Here is a 21,311-nt window from a genome sequence, read left to right as displayed (position 1 = left end):
ATACCCCCCAAAAATACAGGGTAAAATACAAATTATTAAACAGTTTATTAAAACCTGGAGGATAATAAGGTCATAAAACTAATAACCAGCATAGATTTCTTAGGGACAAATTATGCCAAACCCATCTAATTTCCTTCTATGACAGGTAGGGTTGCCAACCCTCCCAGATTGGCAGAGAGTCTCCCAGAATTGGGTTTTATCTCCCAGAGGCTACTGAAGCCAAACCAGGAGATTTTAGGCCACTAAAAATCCAGCGGCAAAGCAGGGCCAAGGCAGGCTCTTCCCTACCGGTCCTGGCTCTGCAGGGCTCCCAGAAGTGACCAGCACATCTGGCTCCTAAACTCGGGGTCTCTGCACTCTGCCCCAGCACCAACTCCACAGCTCCCATTGGCCAGGAACCACAGACAATGGGGGAGCTGCAAGGGCAGTGCCTGCAGGCAGGAGCAGTACACAGAGGCACCTGTCTGCCTAGGAGCTGGGCATGCCGGCTGCTTCCCAGGAGCCACCTGAGGTAAACGCTGCCTGGCTGGAGCCCAGACCCCCAACTACCTGCCCCAGCCTTGAGTGCTCTCCTGTTCCCAAATGCCCTCCCAGAGTCCATGCCCCACACTCCCATTCCTGAGCCCCCTCCCACACCCAAATCCCTCTCAAAGCCTGCAACCCAACCCCCTGCTCCAGGCTCAACTCAGAGCCCCCTCCCACACTCCAAACCCCTCAGGCCCAGCCCACAGCCCACACCCCTGCCACGGCCTGGTGAAAGTGTGTGTGGGTGGGGGGGGGTGGAGTGAGCAGAAGGTGGGGCCTCAGAAAAGGGGCAGGGGTGTGGCCTTGGGGCAGGGTAAAGGTGTTCAGGTTTGTGTGAATAGACAGTGGCCCTGTCCAGGCTCTGCCCTGAGGCCCTGCTCCCGTGTCACACTTTTCCCACCCTTGCTCAGCCTCTCCCCCAAAGCTGGTAGGGTAGGGCTGGCAGGAAGCTCAGGGTGGCTGGTGCAAGCCCGTGGCCTGGGCCTTAGGCTGGATGGGCCAGCCAGTGCTTCGGTCAGCTAGGCCAGGACAGGGCAGCTGGGGAAGGCCAGCCCATGGGCTGGGACTCAGGGTAGTGCTCCTCTGGCCACGGCAGGGGGCTCAGGGCTTCAGCAGGGTGGGACCAGGGCCTTGTCTCCCCATATCGGGGTTCACATGCTGCCTCTGACAGTGAAGAGTATACTTATAAAATTTGTAAATGACACCAAGCTGGAAGAGGTTATAAGCACTTTAGAGAACACAATTAGAATTCATAATTATGTTGATACATGGGGAGGATTGGTTTGAATTCAACAAGATGAAATTCAATAGACAAGTGCAGAGTACTACACTTAAAAAGGAAAAACCAAATACAAAATAGAGAATAAAGGATATTGTCTACAAGGATTGGGGAGTTCCAGTGGATCACTACTGTGAGTTAATGTAATGCATTGTGAAAGGAAAATATTCTGGGTTGTGTTAACAGGAGTAGAATATGTAAGATTGAGACAAATTACCTCCCCTCTCTACACAGAGGTGGTGAGGTACCACACTTTTTTTTCTTTAATAAAAAAAAAAGACAAATTAGAGAGAATCCAGATTATTGCAAAAACAGTGATAAAAGGTTCAGCAAACCTGATCTCTGAGGAAAGGTTAAACTGGGCAGTCTTCAAATCTGTCAAATGTTTTTATAAAGAGGACTGTGATCAATTGTTCACCTCCATTAAGGGGAGGATAAAATGTAATCAGCTTAATCTGTAGCAAGGGAGATTCAGATTAGGTATTAGGAAAAGCTTTCTAACTATACAAGGATAGTTAAGCATAGGAACAAGTACCTAGGGAGGTTGTGGATTCTCAGTCAGCCAAGGTTTTCAAGAATTAGGTTTTGCCTACACTGACACTTTTGGCATTTAAACTTGTTTCTCAGGGGTGTGAAAAAACACCTCACCCACCCGAACAACAAAAGTTTTAACAATGAAAAGTATCAGTGTGGACAGCGCTTCATCAGATCTGGGAACTTTACTACACAATGCATAGTGCGACACCATCAACCGTAGTCAGGGGCTTGTGCAACAGTCTTTAGTAGACTAAATGTAGTTGATGATGATTTTAAGTTCCCTTATCTTGTTTACATTCCGTGCCATTTTCCAGCTCAGGAGGCAAGTAGCACAGGAGAACTAGTAACCTGGAATGCGTTTTTAACAATTTAAAGAAGCATTAAGCTACTCAAAATATTTTGAGTAGAAGATAAATATAAGCTATCAAGCAACAGTTCATTAATCCTCCTCCGTGCCCCTGCTGAATGTAGAAATAGAATCTGGCATCTAGTAGCTATAGAACCACACTTTATTCTCTATGGCTATTTCCTGGAGATTGCATATATCCCTGAGAGGACTAAAAGCTCTTGCATTGAAGGCTCTTACACCCTTCACCAGTCCCATACGTCAATATAATGTGTCTGACTCAAAATAACTTGCCTTTACTGAAAATCCAGCAAGAGAGGAACTTCATCCCACTGTGGAGGATTCTGCCACATGGCACTAATTAGCCAGGAGGAAGTCCACTGCTACTACAGCTTTGGTTATTTCGATTCCAAAATTTCCTTTGGGTTGCTGAATAATCAAAAATAGCTGACATTTTAAATGAGGTAACTTTCTACCTCCATTAGTGGTACAGAATATTACATATTAGGGATCAGCTCCCAATTTAATAAGGTTTTACCTACCTCCGTGGGATGCCATGAAGATTTAATGAAAAGTATTTAAGATGTAAAGCTCTACAGAAACGGCGATAAGGCTCAAGCATAAGGTACAGGCCAGAGGAGGGGAGGAGCTCCACTTCTGATCCAGATTTCTCTGAAACATGGTCTCCCTATGACTAAAAGTTTCCTCTTCCTTCCCAAAAAAGTTACTGGAAGCTGGATGGAATTAAAGATGTGTGGATTTGGCAATCATTGATTATGGGTTTGGACATTATCTGGTGGCAGACAAAACCAGAGATCAACTTGACGACTAGGAACCATGAGTTGCTGGGTCCTTTCTATATGGCTGTAGGGTCAAACTCAAAAGCCATCATAAGAAACAAAAGGAGTGTCTGTGGTACTGTGTGCTGCCAAAAGCAGCATCTTACTAAGGGTCATTTAGTCAGTTTCCTACTCCCTCTTTGTGGGTAAACTCACTTCTAGTTAAATCACTTATTGCACTCTCACAAAAACAGATCCGGTTCCTTTCTTTATAGATGCATCACTGACTATTACTACATTATTCAACAGAATTCAATTTATTTCCTCTGACATTGCTATCTTTAAAATTGGATAGATATGCTAAAAACTAATTTGATGCAGTAGAGAATTTCTGCTTGTAAGCAAATGCCAATTCTGCTTATTTTTGATAATCTTAGCTAGAGATCATAAGGGAAAGATGCTCTTTGCTTTGTTAGGAAAAATAATGAATTTTAAACAATGCAGTTCTACTCTGAAAAGTGACCACAGCCTTACGAAAGAATAAGTGGTATTCTATTCTGACTGGCACATCAATAAAATTAAATTACAATTGCTGAATCTTTATTGTTGGTGATGTGTAAGCCAGAAAGAACAGAGCTTGATTTTCATATTGTAGGTGAATTTTCAGGGCTGGTAGTTGGGGAGGGGGAGATGAACAAAAAACTTTTCATTTGTAAACAGTGACTTTCACCTGGAAGCCACTGAACCACAAATATTCACCTCCACACAACCATTTTGAGAGTCACTTAGACTAGAATCTCACGGTAAAGTTTGTGAAAAGTAGCAGAATGACAACACTGGCAATCCCCAAGCTACACAACCACCCCAGATGCATATCCCTTTATTGCCCTCAGGTCAAGGGAGAGCTGAACAACTGCTACAGCTAAGAGAACAGTTCACTGCACCTGTCCTTTAATTCTTAAGTCCCTCTGCTGAGAATGCAGATTAAGGTGTAAATTAGAGCCTACCATGATGGCTGTGTTGGTGGTCAGACTACCATAGAAGCCATTAATAAGTCCACCTTTGCCAGCCATTACCACAGATCTCCCATTCCAAGTATGGGGGAAAATTGCATAGAAACTTGATTTTTGAATGGCAACCAGAGGACTAATTTATAAATTCTTGTTATAAATGGAAACAAATATAGAATTTCCATTATCTAAATGAGCTAACAGAACATTTCCCATATTAATGGACTGTGCTATGTGGCATAAATGTGGGATCATCCTGTTTTCTCTGAAAGCCCAGCATAAGCTATTCAAGGTCCTCCCAGACTTACCACAACATATATACTATTGTAACATGCAGATTTTGTTGGCCTTTGAGAGGCTGACAAAAGTGTCTTCAACTGGCCTTTTTCAAACAAAGATGTAATCACACTCTGCCATCACAAGAAGCAGGAAGAAAAATATATAAAATATATTTAGCAAAACCAGTAAAATTAAAGTGGAACAAAAATGCAGTCAAGTAGCAAACATTTTGTACAGCAGCAGATTTTACATAAGTTTTCCTACAGATACCTCTGCACTTATTTCATTCTCTCCTTTTGAGGAAGCAAATAGAAATAAACTAATGTTGTGAAAAAAAAGATTTTTCTGAAAATGGTACTTTTTAAAAAACTCCAATTCAGACTATAGGTCTAACAAAAATAAGACAGACAGAAGTTTCCATAAATTCCAACTACACTGCCCTTCTTTTACAGATTACACTAGTAATTAAATACAATTACACTCATGGGATCTAGACATGATCTGGCCACCTTAAAGGATGTAGGTAACAAACATTTTAACCAAGATACAAAACAGGTATCTAATTTTTCTTGTTTTCCTGAGTCTGAGTGAGTTAATATTTAAATACATGTGCGCTTATCAAAATCCATATGCAAGATACAGTACATTTTCAACAGCAGTTTTTAAGAAATCATGAAAGTGCATAAAAGCCTGAAGGCAGGCAAAGAGTACTTTAGAAGAACAGTCTTTCGAATGGCAGAAGAATGTAAGCCTTCCCAGTATAGTGTTGATCTTGTGAGAGGACATCAGTGATCTTCCGAAGACTTCAAATGGTGTTTTTAGCAGTGACAACAATGATTTGAAGTAACAAAATGCCACTAAAAAGTATTGGCATAAACCAAGATTTAAGGAACGTGGATACAGTACTAAAATATTGAGTGTCCTGGCAACTTATTAGAATAAATCTGAAGGTAGCTTTCAAATCAATAAGCTTTTGCTGGGTTTATTGTGATGACTTCTTTCCAGGCAGTAAATACCATATTCAGCAACAGATATGTGGTGGTTCTGACATACCATAGTCCCAACTGGTATCTATTACCAATAATACCAACAACCGAGATAAAGCTACTCGTTTGCAACAATAACTAGTTGTTTGGGGGGGCGGGGAAGACACATGATATGCAAAGCTACTATATTACCCTGCTAATTTGTAAAGGCAATTAAAAATAATTTGACTGCATTAACAGATTTTAAGTTGAAAACAGTTGTTTCATGAAACTTAAATATGTGAGTGGAAGTAAGCATTGTGATTAGTAACAAATCACAATTTATAGTTACAGTAGTCAAATTATTCTCAGATAATACTGCATTACCCAGACATAGGTTTTATTTCTATTAACTGGAAATATTTACTTAATGATACTTGTTTTGGCAGTATCAGCCTTACTATGATGCTATTTTTTGAGTGCAGATCTCCAATGCAATTCCAAAACGTGTCTTTTGTGTTTTTAAAAAATGTGCTTAATTTAAATTCCAATGTTTCCTTATCTCACCAAAATGAAATTGGATAACAAATTCAGCGACTTACTGATTTTTTAAAGATTAACTTAATATTTTTTCAAATCACGATTGCAGATTTTTGCTTGTTCCCATTAGCTAATTTCAGCTTTGTCTTGCTGATCTTTAAAACATAGCTGATTAAATCATTTAACTGGGAAGACTGTTTCCAACATTTTTGTTTACAACAAATGGCAACTGGGGGGTGGGAGGGAAGCTATTGAATTTAAGAAATCTACAATGCACAGTCAAGGCAAGTAGTACATAAAGGCAAAATGAAATTTTTTGTGCATACACTTACACAAATAAGTGTGAGTAAAGGCTTTGTACCCAAATAATTCAAGTTTATTCCAGACCTCATTTGTTAACGTAAAGCAGATTAACTCAATATCTACATGAAAGGCTCTTTGATACTCTGCTGCTTCAAAACTGTCAGTTGCTTTCTGAGATTTGCTCTAAACTACTTAAAACGCTTCTCTCCTTTACCCAGGCTTTCACTGGACTAAAACAGGCCAATATATATCTTGTGGTCATAATTGTACTTCTGAAACCAGTAAGTTTAAAGTGATACATAGTCAAGATATATAGCAAGCTGTAATGTAATTTTACTTTCAGGGTTTGTGAAGCAGTTCTTTGGAACATTTAAATGAGCAGAGGAGAAAGGGGAAAGATTCAGAGTAGCTACTGATTAACCCAAATACAATTAGCTTACAGCACATGAGAAACCGAAGCTGCTAAATGAACATTTATGAAAGACATTTTTAACATATATGTAGATGCAACTTTATGTGCCACAGCAGAAGGATAACATTTCAGTGCCAAGAAGTGAAATAAACTGTTTAGATGTTCAGGATGAATACAGATTTCTAGATCACCAAGTTCTGTTCATATGCAGTATGTAACTGAAAATTCATTACATGTTTTTGGGGGGCAACTGTATTTTACATTTGTCCCTTCCCCCTCTTGATGAAGATACTGAATAGTTGTTTTATTGTGTACCATCTATACAATTTGCATTTTTGGATATTTTGGGCCAAATTCCTGCTCCAAGTTATGTTGACGTAAATATAGAGTTATTCCATTAACTTCAGTTCAGTTACCCCCAATTTGCACTGATGTAATCAAGAGCAAAATTTGGTTTGCGATTTCATAATATTCTGTTTCTGTTATATGACTGTACAACAAACACCTATTTGAGGGCTTGAATGCAAGTTGAATACTAGAAAAAATATCAAACAAGATACACACAAATCACACATGGTCAAAATAAAATGTAACAAAAATCTTTAGTGGAAAATGTTACCCTCCCCCATTTACGGATGTTAAAAAATACATAAAGTGTTCATTTTAAAATTGGAAATTAGTTCGTGACAAGGCTTGATTACATAGCCATTTGTTTCCTAAGTTCTTATTGCTGCAATATGTGAAGTATTATTATGCAACTTCATACCTTCAACGGTAAAGTTCAACTATGTCCAGGTAAAATTATACTTGAAATTAACTAGCACTTCAATCCCTGGTTTTAAACTTGAAACAGTCTTCTTAAAAATTACAATATTTACACAGAGACTGACAGACATTTGTCACCTTAAAACTGCAAGTTCACTGCATAGAGGTTCCTTATTTTGTACAAAGGGATCAACTAAATAAGATATTTTATATTTTCCTAGTTGTAAAATCCAGAATAATCCAATGGCAGATTGCAGTGTCATGAAAACTGGGCTCAGGAAGGATTTTAGCCACCATCAGGCACAGTGGATGGGAATATAGTGCAGGTAACATCTATCATTTGGACATCGATGACCTCTTGAGGTCCTTTCCAGTTCTAGAGTCTATGAATCTATGAATCTACCAATATATTCTAAACTTTTCAAAAGAGTGTGGTGTGACAGAAGTTATAAAAAAAAGAAAAAGGTGTGTGTGGTGTGTGGGGTGGGGGGGAGAATAGAATCTTGGTCCATTGAGCAGAATGGAAGGCTCGTGCCTTGATTCCTAGGGCACAACCACAAAAAACTCTAGTGAGAAAGATTCTAACAATTAACTGATAACTTATGACCCTGTTTATCCTGGCCAGGGAAATCATGTTAACACTTCACTAATAAACCACACTGTGCTTGTTAGAAAACACTATCTTGTTTTCCCCAACCACAGCAGACAGGATCTAAACATGCTAGAAGCTGATTCATTAAACCACATAGAATCATAGGTACACTGACCACTGTTTCTCTCACCAGCACAGATAGGAACCTTGTAAAATTGAGCTGGTGATTTTAGTTCCTAATCGAGCTAGTTGTTCCTGTCACACCGCCCCTCCTCCCCCCAAAATTGAGGGGGGAGGCAACATTGCTGGCAATCTCAGTAGAGGCACCAAAGACTGAGTTAGCACAGAAACTACCACCATCTCACTCTTTAGAACAGAACTGAGAGGCACACTGGTAGGGAAGCTTCCCTTAATTAAAAAAAAGACCATATTTGACAGTAGCAATCCAAGCAACTAAATTTTACAGCAGGTGTTATTACTGTGAAATACTGCAGTACTACTGCTGCCTGGGCTGTATCTGTCTTATGGTACAAAGCACTTCAATTTTCAGTGTGGTCAATCTTCCACCTTACATAAGCAGTACAATTAAAAATATTTAGCACTTACATAGCATTTTAGATCTTCAAAACATTTTATAGATTTCAGCTAATCCTCACAACACCCCATGAGGTAAGTAAGTATTCTTAGTTGTACAGATGCGGAAACAGAGAGAGAGAATTTAAGTGACATGTCCAAGGCCACAGGGAGAGTTAGTGGCAAAGCTGGTGTTAGAATTTAGGAGTTTCTCTCCCTCTCTTGTGCTCAGTCCATTTGACCATGCTCATAAAAAAAACCCCACATTTTAAAAGGTGACTAAGTCATTTCAGTTTCAGTTATATAAAATGTTTTATAACAGAAGTATTAAATTTTTTTTTTTTTTTACAGACTTTTAAAAACTTCTGTAATTAGAAATTAAGATGATTTCTTTATAATTAGATTTAAGAAATGCAATGGACTTTTTGGACCAAGCTTGTTATCTAAAACCATATGGTTTAAAACATATAGGGTGATATCCAGCTAAATATTTAAAACAAGGCATGTTTTTAAAAATTGTGGCTTAGGTAAGTGCTATACACTGTCGGGCAGAAGACCCAAATTCAAATCTCAGACACACTTGACTAGAAGGTTTTAGATGCACAGAGGAAACAGTTTTTTCCAAATTCTGAGGAAAACAAAGTCCTTTATCACTCAAGGAGAAACAACTTCTTGCCAATTAGGTACCGCATTAAACAGGCTTCCTCTGCGATTTACAGAAGATAATTAAGATGTAATGAGGCCTGGAAGTGGAGGTTCAGTGAACACCACCCCTCCCTAATCTGCATGGACCTCTGTTTCCCCAGTCCTTGTATTTCATTACCCAACCAGATACCCCTTGTTTACAGGACTCTAGCCTCTAGTGGGTTGAAGCATAGGGAAATAGTTAGGTTAGTGCTAAACAGTAGCTGTTTGGGGTTGGGAAACCCTGAAGCTAGAAATTATTGTTTAAACCAAAAAGAAGGGGAGGTGCAGGGAAGAGAAAAATTATTTGGATCTCTAACCTGAGAATTAAGACACTGTGATAGCAATCTATTTTGGTAAAAAAATCATCTCAAGTTTTGACAGAAATATAGTACAGTTATGATACATGGTTTATAATTAAATCAATTTGATTTCTCTATGCCTATTTTAAAAAAAATTGACAATTTTTTTAAAAGCATTATTCACTTTGTACAGTGAGTGGAAACTCAATGCAGTGATGTTAATCACATCAGTGTCTCTAAACAGAACGTTAGGACCTGATTCAAAGTCCCCTGAAGTCATTGGGAGTCTGTCGTATGGACTTCAAATCTTGCTCTTAGTGGCTGAGTTTCAAAGAATCTCATTGAAGGTTGTTTTTAAGAAGAGAGTGTGATCAAGTAGTTTAGGTACTGAAACGGCCAGCAGAAAGGCTAGAACTTAACAAAAACGTATTCCCAGAACTTTAGTGACATCTATGAGGTTGTTGCACAAGCATGCAGAAATATCTTTGCATTTGCTCTACAAGAAACACTAGATGGGGTGGGAAGATCAATGTTTAACATTCTAACATGAAAGGGGAAAAAAAATAGGAAAAATATGTTGTCAAGCTTATGAGATATATGTGACAAAGTTAAAAAATTGCAAATTAAAAACACTGGACAGTGTCCCTTTAACATAAAACATATGTTTAAAATGAAAGAGCAAACAAATATACCGTTTTAAGTAATCCTTGACAATTTTTGAACAATGTAGCTACAAAAACAGCTACATTGTGTCAGTTGTCTTGAACACACAATGGGCCAGATTCATCTAAAAGGTAATGGGTGTACTATATTGTTTGAATGTTAACAAATTAGTAGGCTGATTTATTGCTGACTTAATTTTTCTAGGGAATTCCCAAATTTCCATAGTTTATAAAAATTTAGAAGTTCATATTGAGGTAAATAAAATAGTTCTGAAAATATTGGAGCCATTTGTTATGACAGTGGTTATTACTCAATCCGTAAGAACCAGAAAAAATAAAAATATTTGTCATTATCTCTTTGAAGAATCTGCCCCAGAGGTTCAACTCTTGGTACTGCCAGGTAGATTAGCAATTATTACTGTTGCTCATGTTTCTAGGACTTAATGCCCTTCAGCCAAAGGCATTTTGTGTTGAAGACACTTACTTTTATAAAAAGTAAAAACTCAGACATGAACTTTAAAAGCAGCTTCAATAAATCAGTCATCCATTTGCTGGAACAATTGGAAAAAAGATGGAATAATGCAGAAGGATACCATGGTATTTCCCCATCACTAGTGCAAGAGTAGTTTTGTTGCACACACAAGAAATCTCTTAAGGAAAGAGATAGGGTTTCTAGGAATAAATTTGAAGGTAATTCCCTGTCTTGAAAATATTACTAAAAATATGTTCAAATAGACGATATACAATATTAACTGTGAAGGGATGTCGTCTAACAAATTTTATGGTTACCTTTTAAAGTGTATGTTTGCTCCAGCCCAGTTTTCATATTAACAGTGGATTAAAAGAAAAGTGAAAAAATTCTGTTGAAAGGATGGCACTTTATGCCCTTGTATTCCATTCATGTTGTTACATGCATGAATTTAACTCAAAAAGTACGTCCTGAATCACTATGACTAGCACAGTGCTACAGACTTATGCCACTTCGGGTAATATGATTGGTTTTGAGATGAACAGCTGAAGGATGGCACAGAGTTGCAAACATGATGCTATACACAGCACTGTAAAGGTGTATATACTATACATTTTATATAAATGTAAAAACCACATGGAAAACATTCAACAGCACAATTTAGCAGAGGTATCAAGCACAAGGCCCAAGGGCCAAATTCTTCCCCACCCACACCCCTCACAAAAAGCAATTTTATCTGGCATGCAGAATGTGCGTTTGCCTCAGTTTTGTCAGGTTTATGACTACTGGCAAAGTATGCCTTGCTTCCGTATTCTTGTGTTACTCTCCCTTGTTGTTCCACTATATCCGTCTATCAGTCAGCAGGATGAAATGTATGTACATCTTAACTGCTCAAGTGCTGACACACAAAACTGAGTGAGAGCAGAGGAAAGCACAACAAATCTGGAGGTGGTGGTGGAAAAAAATAACCACAAATCCTAATTATCTTTCCAACCTTGAATCAAATGTATATGGCCCTTGGGTAAAACAGAGTTTGAAACCCCTAGTCTAGCATAATTATTTTATCTAATGCCCCAACTTAAAAACAGTTCGTATAAATCAATAATTTACACCTTTTGAATTGTTATTGCTTAAGCAAACAGTTCAGTGTAGAAATACATTGCAGCTGTGCACAACTTGGATGTGGATTAAAACAGATAGTGAAAGTAAAACTACACATGAATGTTGCATTAGACTCACACTCCAACATAACACATGTCAACAAAAAGGGCTGCAACAGGTACACAGCAGCTTAATGCCAACATCCTGAACCAACTCTGAAGACTCAAATGTTGCCTTAGATTTCTTGTCTAAAGTGTATCATTTTTTTTGTTTTTGTTTTAAATTAAGGCAATGAAATGGCTACAGTTCCTAAAGTTCATTTTAGGGGAACAAAAATATACACCTTTTTCCTTCTGAACTTTAGGCAGCAGAATATAATGTAGAAACCTGTATTACATAAAACATGCAACATCAGGTGATGTAGAAAAACAAAACTAAACACAAGTTAAAAAATACCATTTGGTGTTTTTCCCTTGGATCATAAACTCAATCTTCAGAGAGAAAAAATAAAGCTTCAATCAGCTACACTGTTTACAGTTTTGTGTGTGTCTACATCATACTCTAATATGGTTTTCAGAAAAAAAAAATCTTTAAAAGTTTGTCCAGCCACTTATGTTTTAAGATAATGGGGAAAAGGCACTATTTTTCATGTGCCCATATCTGTTTGCACATATATGGAATTTTCTTTTAAAATTTCAATTTGTTGTTCATTCTCTATAACATACAAGTAATGACAGATTGTGACTAACACAATAGCAGAAGCTGATTCAAAGTTGACCTCTCCTTTTCAGCTGTGTTATATCAAACTTCCAGGCTCTCTAAAATCTGAGATGACAGCAAAGAACCCAGAAACAGGTACAAGGTTTAGTCAGCTTTCAGCATTTCTCAGTGCATTTTGCAGAAAGGGTCTAAATTAGGCATAGAGTTTTGTTGTTGTTTATTTTACACAGAGGAGTCCACCAACATTTGCCATAAATTCTTCTAAACTCTTTAGGAAGGCCATCTTCTGCTTACGGTCCAGTGAAGGAGGAGTGCTGCTTGCAGTAAGCTTGTTGAATGCATCTGCTAACCTCTGGTAAATGACTGGATCTTGTTGACTTGATAGTAATGTTTCAACTAGTTCTGAATATTCAGCCTGTTGAAGAAACAGCAGTGATTACTACACAGGAAATAGAATACAAAAATAGCCACACACCTTCCTTTGTCAGGAGGAAAAACTCCCACAAACTTTGCAGTGGAAAGTTATACGTTGTTTCCAGAGATTTAGATAAGAATGCCGAGTTACAAACTAGGAAAGACCTTCAGCCAGACCAAGTGACTGCCTTGATAAATCTCTAAAAGCCTTCAGCTCCAGTCACTGCTGTCACAATTTCAGGGTAACTGCACCTGTATTTCCCTCTTTCCCCCCAGTGGTCCACTCCAGGAGTGCCCAGCCAGGTCTCCAGCCACCTGACCTGTCTCTGGGCAAGGACCATTCTCCTACTCCCTTCCGATGGGGTTTTATGACTGCACAGTTCCCTGCTTTACACTGTGCTATCCCCACCATGCCAGTCTACCTAAAGACTGACACCTGTGCTTTGCTTTCTTTCTAATGGCAATGTATGAACAATGTATGGCCAGCAACTACAAGTTATCTCACAGCTCTTTCTAAGCAAGCACATGTATTCTTAAAGTAACCAGGTTACAGAGAAAACACTAAAAAAAACAACAAAAGTTCCTGCATGCATGATAAAAGCTTACCAGAAGTCACCCAGCACTCTTATGGGGCCCTAATAGGCCAAAGTCTCTCCAACCCTTCTGCAAGGGATGGGGGCTCCCTTTGAACAGAAGGTCTTTGCCCATTTTAAACCCAGCCTTTTTTAATCAAAAAGCCCATTCTGTGTCTGTTGGTCTGTGGAAAACCCCAGTTTGAACTAGTACATGCAAGCCTCCCCAGGGGTGCCACCTCTCTGGTGGCGTTTACAACCTAAGTGATTCACCTTAATCAGCCTCCACTGCTTTTGGTTCCTGGAGGAGTTGTGGTAACTCTGCCCCCTGGAGCTGAATACAAGCCATGGCCCACAGTGATACATAAACCATTCACAAACTTAATACAATAAGGTCTGCAAAGATATTGCAACATCTGTTACAACCAGTGATGAGCTGCCAAAATCTTAGGAACCGATTCCCTACTGGGTCTTCGGTGGCACGGCTCCGGCGGCTGAAGGACCCACCACCGAAGACCCGTTAGGGAACCGCCCAGTGAGTACACCCCCCCACCCACGTCCTGCCCCCCCTCAGAAACCACAACCCATAACCCCCGCTGCCCTGCTCCTTGTCCCCTGACCACTCCTTCCCAAGACCTCCAACCCTAATTCCCCCCCAGGACCCCACCCCCTGCCAAACTTGCCCCGCTCCCTGTCCCCTGACTGCCCTAACTCCATCCACCACCATCCCAACAGACCCCAGGAACTCCCACGCGGCACCTACCCAACCCCCCGTTCCCCATCCCCTGTCTGCCCACCCAGAACCTCTGCCCGATCCAACCCCTCCTCCCCCGCCCCAGTCCCGGCCCTGGCCTCTTACCCCTGCCGGGGTCGGGGCCAGGGTCGGAGCCACAGCCGCGGGGCCCGACTCCCCGGGCTGGGCCGACACCGGCGCCGGAGCCGCGGGGCCTGACTCCCCGGGACCGGCCGACACCGGGACCAGCGCCAGAGCCGCAGCCGCGGGGCCCGACTCCCCGGGCCGGGCCGACACCAGGACCGGGCCCGGAGCCGCGGGGCCCGAGTCCCCGGGGGCCCGGAGCCGCGGGGCCCGGAGCCGCGGGGCCCGACTCCCCGGGCCGGGCCGACACCAGGACCGGGCCCGGAGCCGCGGGGCCCGACTCCCCGGGCCGGGCCGACACCAGGACCGGGCCCGGAGCCGCGGGGCCCGACTCCTCGGGCCAGGCCGACACCAGGACCGGAGCCGGAGCCGCAGCCGCGGTGCCCGAGCTGGGCCAGGTCCAAGCCGCGCAGGCGGGACCAGCCCGATCCGGAGGTGCTGGGACCGGGCTGGGGCGCTCGGCCAGGGCCAGGAGGAGCCATCCCGCCCCCTCCCCCACACGCCCGGCTTACCTGCCTGCTCCTTTTTTCAGGCTTCCCTTGAACATTTGATTCGCGGGAAGCAGGGGAAGGGGAGGAGAAGGAGGGCGGAGCGTTCAGGGGAGAGCGGGAGGTGAGCTGGGGCCGGGGCCGGGCAGACAGCTGCCCGAGCCTTTGTTAAATTTAAAAGCTTTTTAGAATCGGTTGTCCTGGAACAACCGGTTCTAAAAAGGCTTCTAAATTTAACAACCGGTTCACGCGAACCGCTGCGAACCGGCTGGAGCTCACCACTGGTTACTACCTAAATTCCCTCTAAGCTGTGCGGCCATGCAGCAGCCTATTAAGCGCTGCACAGGCGCTCAGGGCTGTGGCAGGGAGAGATGCCTTTCTCCCGGCCTCGGACCTGCCGCAGCAGAGAGGCGCCTCTCCCCCAACCAGCCCAGGTGTTGCTGCAGGGAGAGAGAGATGGGGGAGTCCTCTCTCCCTGCTGTAGCCCCTGGACAGCCTGCACCCCAAACTCTTCATTCCCGGCCCCACCCCAGAGCCTGCACCATCAGCCAGAGTCCTCATCCGTCCCCCCCCAAGCCCTGAGACCCCTCCCCACACCCGCTACATGATTTTTGTTAGGTGCACCGATATGGAGGTGATGTGTGACACACCACCTCCATATCGGTGCACCTAACAAAATTCATTCTGCACATGCGTGAGAAAAATTCAAGAGAACACTGGTCACAACCACCATTAACAACATTGCAGCTGAGATGAGTGCAGGGCCATTGCTCTTCCTGCTTGTAATGAGTCCCCTCACACCAGACTGCTTCCTGATTTCCATTTCTGTCAGACTCATCCCCACAAACTGCTTCTCTCTCAAAGTCTTCCACTGCCTCCCCACCACTTTTCTTTCACTCAATCTCATTGTCCATCCAGTATCTTTGGAATCCTCCAACCTCACTCTGCACCCTTTTCCTTTCTCTCCTAGTCTCATGCTCATTCATCTCCTCTACATACATACGTCTCTATCCACACCTGTAAAAAGAAACCTTAATTTTTGAATAAAGTAACAAAAAATGGCAACATGAAATATGCAGTAACCTTTAAGGAAATGCGTGACCTTATATTTGGAGCCTTCGCTCTCTCCATTCCCTCTTCCCTCTTCTTTTAAAATCTTCATTTGTCACATCATGCCTAAGTAGACAATGAGCATCCTACACGCTCTCTGCAAAGTGCCTACCACACCTTTGTAAGCTGCATGAAATAACTGCCATTTTCACCAGCACAGATCAAACATGAAGGTGGGCAAAGATATAAACAACATTTCTCACCAATGGTAAAGTAACAGCAATGAAACAGAGTTTGATAGAAAGCATTCCTGCTGTGCTACAAAAATATAAGCTAGCTTTGTCCAAACAACTCCCAAGTATATGTATACAATTTTGTATGAGAGGTGCAAACTCCTTGGCTAAAACTCCATATAGTGTTTTGCAGAGAACAGACTTAAACATTTTATTAAAGCTAATGTTAAAAAATTACATAATATACAGGTTAAAAAAAGAGTGCCTGTATATCTGTGTATACTGTTTATATTATCCACAAATACAAAGTTTGTTTTAAAAGTCATAAGATACATATCAGCAATAACCCAAATTTAGGTGAATAAATTTAACTATACAGTTTAGATATTAGCATTCAAATATTTGGGTATATTACTCAAAAAGTTATACAGAGAGTTGGTTGTGAAAAGCAAATATATCACGAGTGAAGATTGTCTCAGTAATTGAGAATTTAGGGTAGGTCGTCTGCTAAAAAATACAATCCATCAGGGAAGTATCTGAGTTATCTTCCTGTCTGCGCTTCTCATCGTCACTGCAGCTCATCTCTCCTGGTGTTGCCGATGTCCGGCAATGAGTTCTAGGTAGATGTCTCTCAACCACCTGATGGTGTCTGACACCATAAGTCGCCACATCAGCCGAGCGTAGCGTTGACCGATTCCACATTTTCTCAACACTCACTTGTTACTGGGAACCCATGCACCCAGGCATCTGACGATCAGCGCATGAGTTTGAACCTTGTAGCCCCTAGCTCTCAAGGTGTCAGCCAGAGGTGTATTCTCTGGGAGCCAGGGGCTACGAGGTTCAAACTCACTTGCTGATTGTCAGAGCCCTGGGCGCATGAGACCCCTACTACAACTCTCATCATTCTTTTTCCTATACAGGCTATTTCCTCAGTTATCCAGTTAATCCATACTTCCCAAGTAAGAAACAGCTGAAAATCCTAGAAGCGTTATCTCGAGAGACTAACACTTCAAATCTTCAAAAAAAAGATTTGTAAATGCTATTTTTGCCTCAAAAACAAACAAACAAACAAAAAACACTAATGATGATCTGGGCCCAAAAAGACACTTGTGGGAAAGCCCCAGTGGGAAGGGATACAGCATGGGAGGCCAGTACATGTTGGACCAGGATGGTCTGTCCTTGTTACAAGAGCGGCTACACTGTTGGTATTGTTGTCTACTACTCAATACTTGGATGATTTGCGTGACCTCTTTAATTGAGACAGAGAGAAAGAAGAGCTGGAGGACGCCGACTCAGAACCTGATGAGTCTTTTGAGTAGTCTACGAGCCTCGGTGGAGCCCATCCAAGCTGGATACCTACATTAGTCTATTGACCAATGAAGGGGTGCTACCATGAGTAATGGAGGTGGAACCTCAGTCGCTAATGTAAAGGCATCCCGGGGAGGTAGAGGCCATACAAATGGATCTGGTACTGAGGAGTGTATTACCTGATGGAACCTGTCCACACTCTGAAAAGCAACTCTGTACCGAGGTCACAGGTATCCAAGTGCTGGCCACTGAGGACAAAGGGTGCATCAGTACCAGCTACACAGGCACAAAGACCATGGACAGTGCCTGTTTCTTCATCAGTTACATGGCAGTCAGCATTTGCAAACTGTGTCCTAAGGTTGAAGGAGCTGATGGACCTGGAATTGCTGTAGGTACTGATGTACAGCTGACCTCCTGTGTTATCGGACATACCAGCACAGAGAAATAAATCTGATGCTATCATAAAGGCTTGCAAGCTGATAGGTACGAAAAGGAACAGTACTGTGACTTCCGTAGGTAGTGGACTTGACAGCTCTCTCTCTCTCAAGTCAACTGTACGATACCAGGATCCTCCCACCTCTTTACCAGGGAGACATAGGTTGATGGGTCTTGATGTCGCTGACAGCCTTTTCTGGATGAAGAGGATGATCAATTTCTCCTTGATTTCTGATGGCGCCAATTCGTTTTAAGGGTCTTCTGGGGAAGGTGAACAAACCCTCTCTCTTCTTGGGGTAGAATCAGAGTCCAGGGGTCCACTGGAACTACCATAAAAGTAGACGGTGCCAGAGGATGGATGGCTGAATGATCCAACAAATACCCTGGTGCCAAGACAGGCTTTGTAGCCTGTTCCATCAGGTGCTGTTTCAACTGAAGGTCTCTGGAAATCAGTGTTAACTTTTTCAATGAACATTAGATACTGCACCTTACCATAATGTGTTCCTTACCAAGACACAGTAAGCAGCATGTGTGCAGGTCACTATAAAGAACAGAGGCCCCACATGATGCCTGGTGCTTAAAACTCGGAGAATGCTGCATAACCTACTACAACTAACTAAACTAATGTTACACTACACTACACGATTGGTACTAACTGCTACTATTTACACTACAAACTCTCAGTAAGTAACTGTGACACAGGAAATAAATTGTGAGGAGAGAATTGCAGAGGGAGCTCAGACTTAAGCCACTGGTGGTAAGAAGGAATGGGGTAGGGATTGGTGCACCGCTATCCTTATGTAGCCTCAGGAGGGCCACAATGAGGTGCAGGATGTGCACACTGCCCCAGTGGGTACTGCTGCAAGGGGAAAAGTCTCCGGCTCCTAGTGTTCTAAGTGTAAACACACTTAAGTGGACTACGTCTGCAACCACTCGAAGAACCATCACCTTTTTTTCCCCACTCACTCAATTTGACCCCAGCTGTAAGATTCCAAAACTGATTTAGCAACTGTTTGAGGAGACAAGCACTGCTGGACACTCATAAGAGAAAAACCTGGACTTCTGACCTGAAGGACGGTGGGAGCAGAAGAAAGGAGTAACTGGCTAAACAGACAACGTGAGAACGGCAGAACTTTTTTTTCCACAGAAAGGTGTTTCAAGAAAACTGGATTTATGTCAATGTGAGCACAGGGGGAGCCATAAAACCTAAGTAATACAAGTCTTTGTATAGTGATTTTAAAAAGTTAATATGGGACAAATTTGTAGTGGAAGATAAGAAAGAGTGCCACAGAACCACTCTAGGCACGTGTTATTGTATTCCTAGAACCATTAAGTTAATACATATCTAGAAATAAAATTAATCTGGCCCTTATTTAATTTTAACAACCATTCCAACTATGGAAGCCAGGACGGAAGTCCCTCTGGAGTTAAATTTGCTTCACAGCTCTACGTGTATTGGCAAAAATCTGATCAGCAAATTTGATTTAATTTTGGTTCTACAAAGATGCTGGATGTCATGGTGAACATTTCATGGAATAATATAGATCTGTCAAAATGCTAATGAAAAATCAACAGGGAACAAGTAAAGATTGACTACAATGAAGCCACGTACCGAGGGAAAAGCTTATAAACTGAAAATCCCACCTCTTCTGATATTATTTAAGTTTCTTCCTATGTCTTACTTGCACAGGAAAAATAATTAATTGCAGCCAAATACTGTCTTATAACTATTTCATTTCAACTAGGTATACCAGTAACCTTAGCATTATTCTGCATGCAAAACAGCTTTTGAACATTGTTTAAAAATGGGAAAACAACACCATACCTGATGCAAACACACTAATGTGTAGAATGCTTCACCTGCTGCAGTTGTCATCTCTGTATTGTGCTTTTGTAGTACCAGCATATCAAAGACCATCTGAAGCGATAAAACAAATTAATTATCTAAAATGCAGACTGTTAGGCTGCCACTATGTAACAAAGTAGAAGGGGAAATCTTGTTTAGGAAGCTAAAAGGATCAGACCTATTGAAGACCATCTCCTGAAACAAGTCTAAGTCCTTTATGGATCTGGGGAGAATATGAGTTATTGAATAAGGATTTGTGGAAATATTTATAGTTTATGCTTTTAGAGCTAGAAGACAATGGAGGACTATTACTGTGTTAATTAAATGTGACTTCTTTGCAGTGAAAAGGGCATATTTACTAAGTTTGTCTTTGGAAGTGATTTTTGTTACATTAACTTACAATACGGATTTTCTGAGGAGAAGATTTGATTATTAGAAAGGGGGAGAAACACTACATTTTCTTGAACAAATAGAAAGAGGAGTACAGATTCTATTGTGAATTAACTGTCTATTAAGAGGTACACTGAAATACCAACAAACACTGTAAAAGGTGCAAACTGTAGGATAACCATGTCCTTGTCTTCACAAAAAATTAAACACTCTTAATATTCTCTTAATTTGTAACAGTCATAAATGATCTTTTATTTATATGTTAATTTTATGATACAAGAGGAAAGATTAAAAAACTGGGTATGTTTAAAATGACGGAGGGGGGACTCAATAACAGTTTTCAAATATATATGGACTGTTATAAAGGGGACAGTGATCAATTGTTCTCTGTGTCTCCTAATGGTAGGACAAGTAGCAATGGGCTTACTGTGCAGCAAGGGAGTTTAGGTTAGATATTAGGAAAACCTAAGTATAAGAATAGTTAAGCATGAAACAGGATTCAAAGGGAGGGTTGTGGAATCTCCATCATTGGAGGTTTTTAAGAAAAGGTTAGACAAACACATGCCAGGAATGGCCTAGGTATATTTGGTCTTAGCTCAGCACACCAAGCTGGACTAGATGACCTCACAAGGTCCCTTCTAGACCTACATTTTTATGATTCTACAAACTATAAATGAAAGGTTTTGCTCTTCCAGAATAAAATGGGGAACCCATTCATCAGGTCTGTGAAAGATGATGTGACTTTGGAGAATCCTAAGGCTCAATGAAAACTAAGTGGGTGAGGGAATGACTGAATGGGGTGGAAGTCAGAGAATTTAAGGTAGAAATTTAGGGAAGGGATTAAAAAAACAAGTACGTCCAGCTTTATCAACCTTTATTTAAGGCTCGTTGTTCACTCTCTCAGCCAGACTGATGTCAATGAGCCTGCTATGAGAAAATTAAGATCCCAAGCAAGACTTAGTGTGTGATGAAAGAGTAAGGTAAGATATTTTTCATTAAACATTTAACCTGGGATTAAGCACACAGATTTTCCTACCGGCCAGCTCATGGCTAAAGGCAATTGGCTGCTCCCAATTTACACTAAGACCCAGCTGAACAAGATGGAGCGGGTAGTCCAGAACAGTAGACACTGAACACAACACTGGATTGAGAACCTATGTAATTTTCTTTAAATAGAAGATCAACCAGAGCAGCATCCTCTTCTTTTCTTGTTTTAGTAATCATCTATTCCATTTTCCCTACCTATTCCTGTTGCCTCTTGTCCACTCCATCCTTCAGGTTACAAGCAACCTTGCCCATTCTGTTTTAGTTCTTTGTGTCATCTACTCAGACTTCACAGTGATTCTTACTAAAATC

At 41.5% G+C, this 21,311-nt stretch overlaps 1 protein-coding gene across 2 annotated transcripts in view; it reads right to left on the bottom strand.

Moving 5' to 3' along the window:
- Window positions 1–4,408: 4,408 nt before the first annotated feature.
- XPO4 (exportin 4) overlaps window positions 4,409–21,311 on the bottom strand; it is a 152,024-nt gene continuing 135,121 nt past the window's right edge. For both annotated transcript variants that reach the window (XM_045017736.1, XM_045017725.1), the window contains exons 22-23: window positions 19,545–19,637; window positions 4,409–12,757 (exon numbers count right to left, since the gene is read on the bottom strand). In XM_045017736.1, the coding sequence (XP_044873671.1) occupies window positions 12,560–12,757; window positions 19,545–19,637 (291 nt within the window). In that variant the 3' untranslated portion in view covers window positions 4,409–12,559. The remainder of the gene's footprint in view (window positions 12,758–19,544; window positions 19,638–21,311) is intronic.

This window comes from Mauremys mutica, chromosome 1 (genome assembly GCF_020497125.1).
Source record: "Mauremys mutica isolate MM-2020 ecotype Southern chromosome 1, ASM2049712v1, whole genome shotgun sequence".
Lineage (NCBI taxonomy): Eukaryota > Metazoa > Chordata > Testudines > Geoemydidae > Mauremys > Mauremys mutica.
This window is presented reverse-complemented; position numbering and strand designations above follow the sequence as displayed.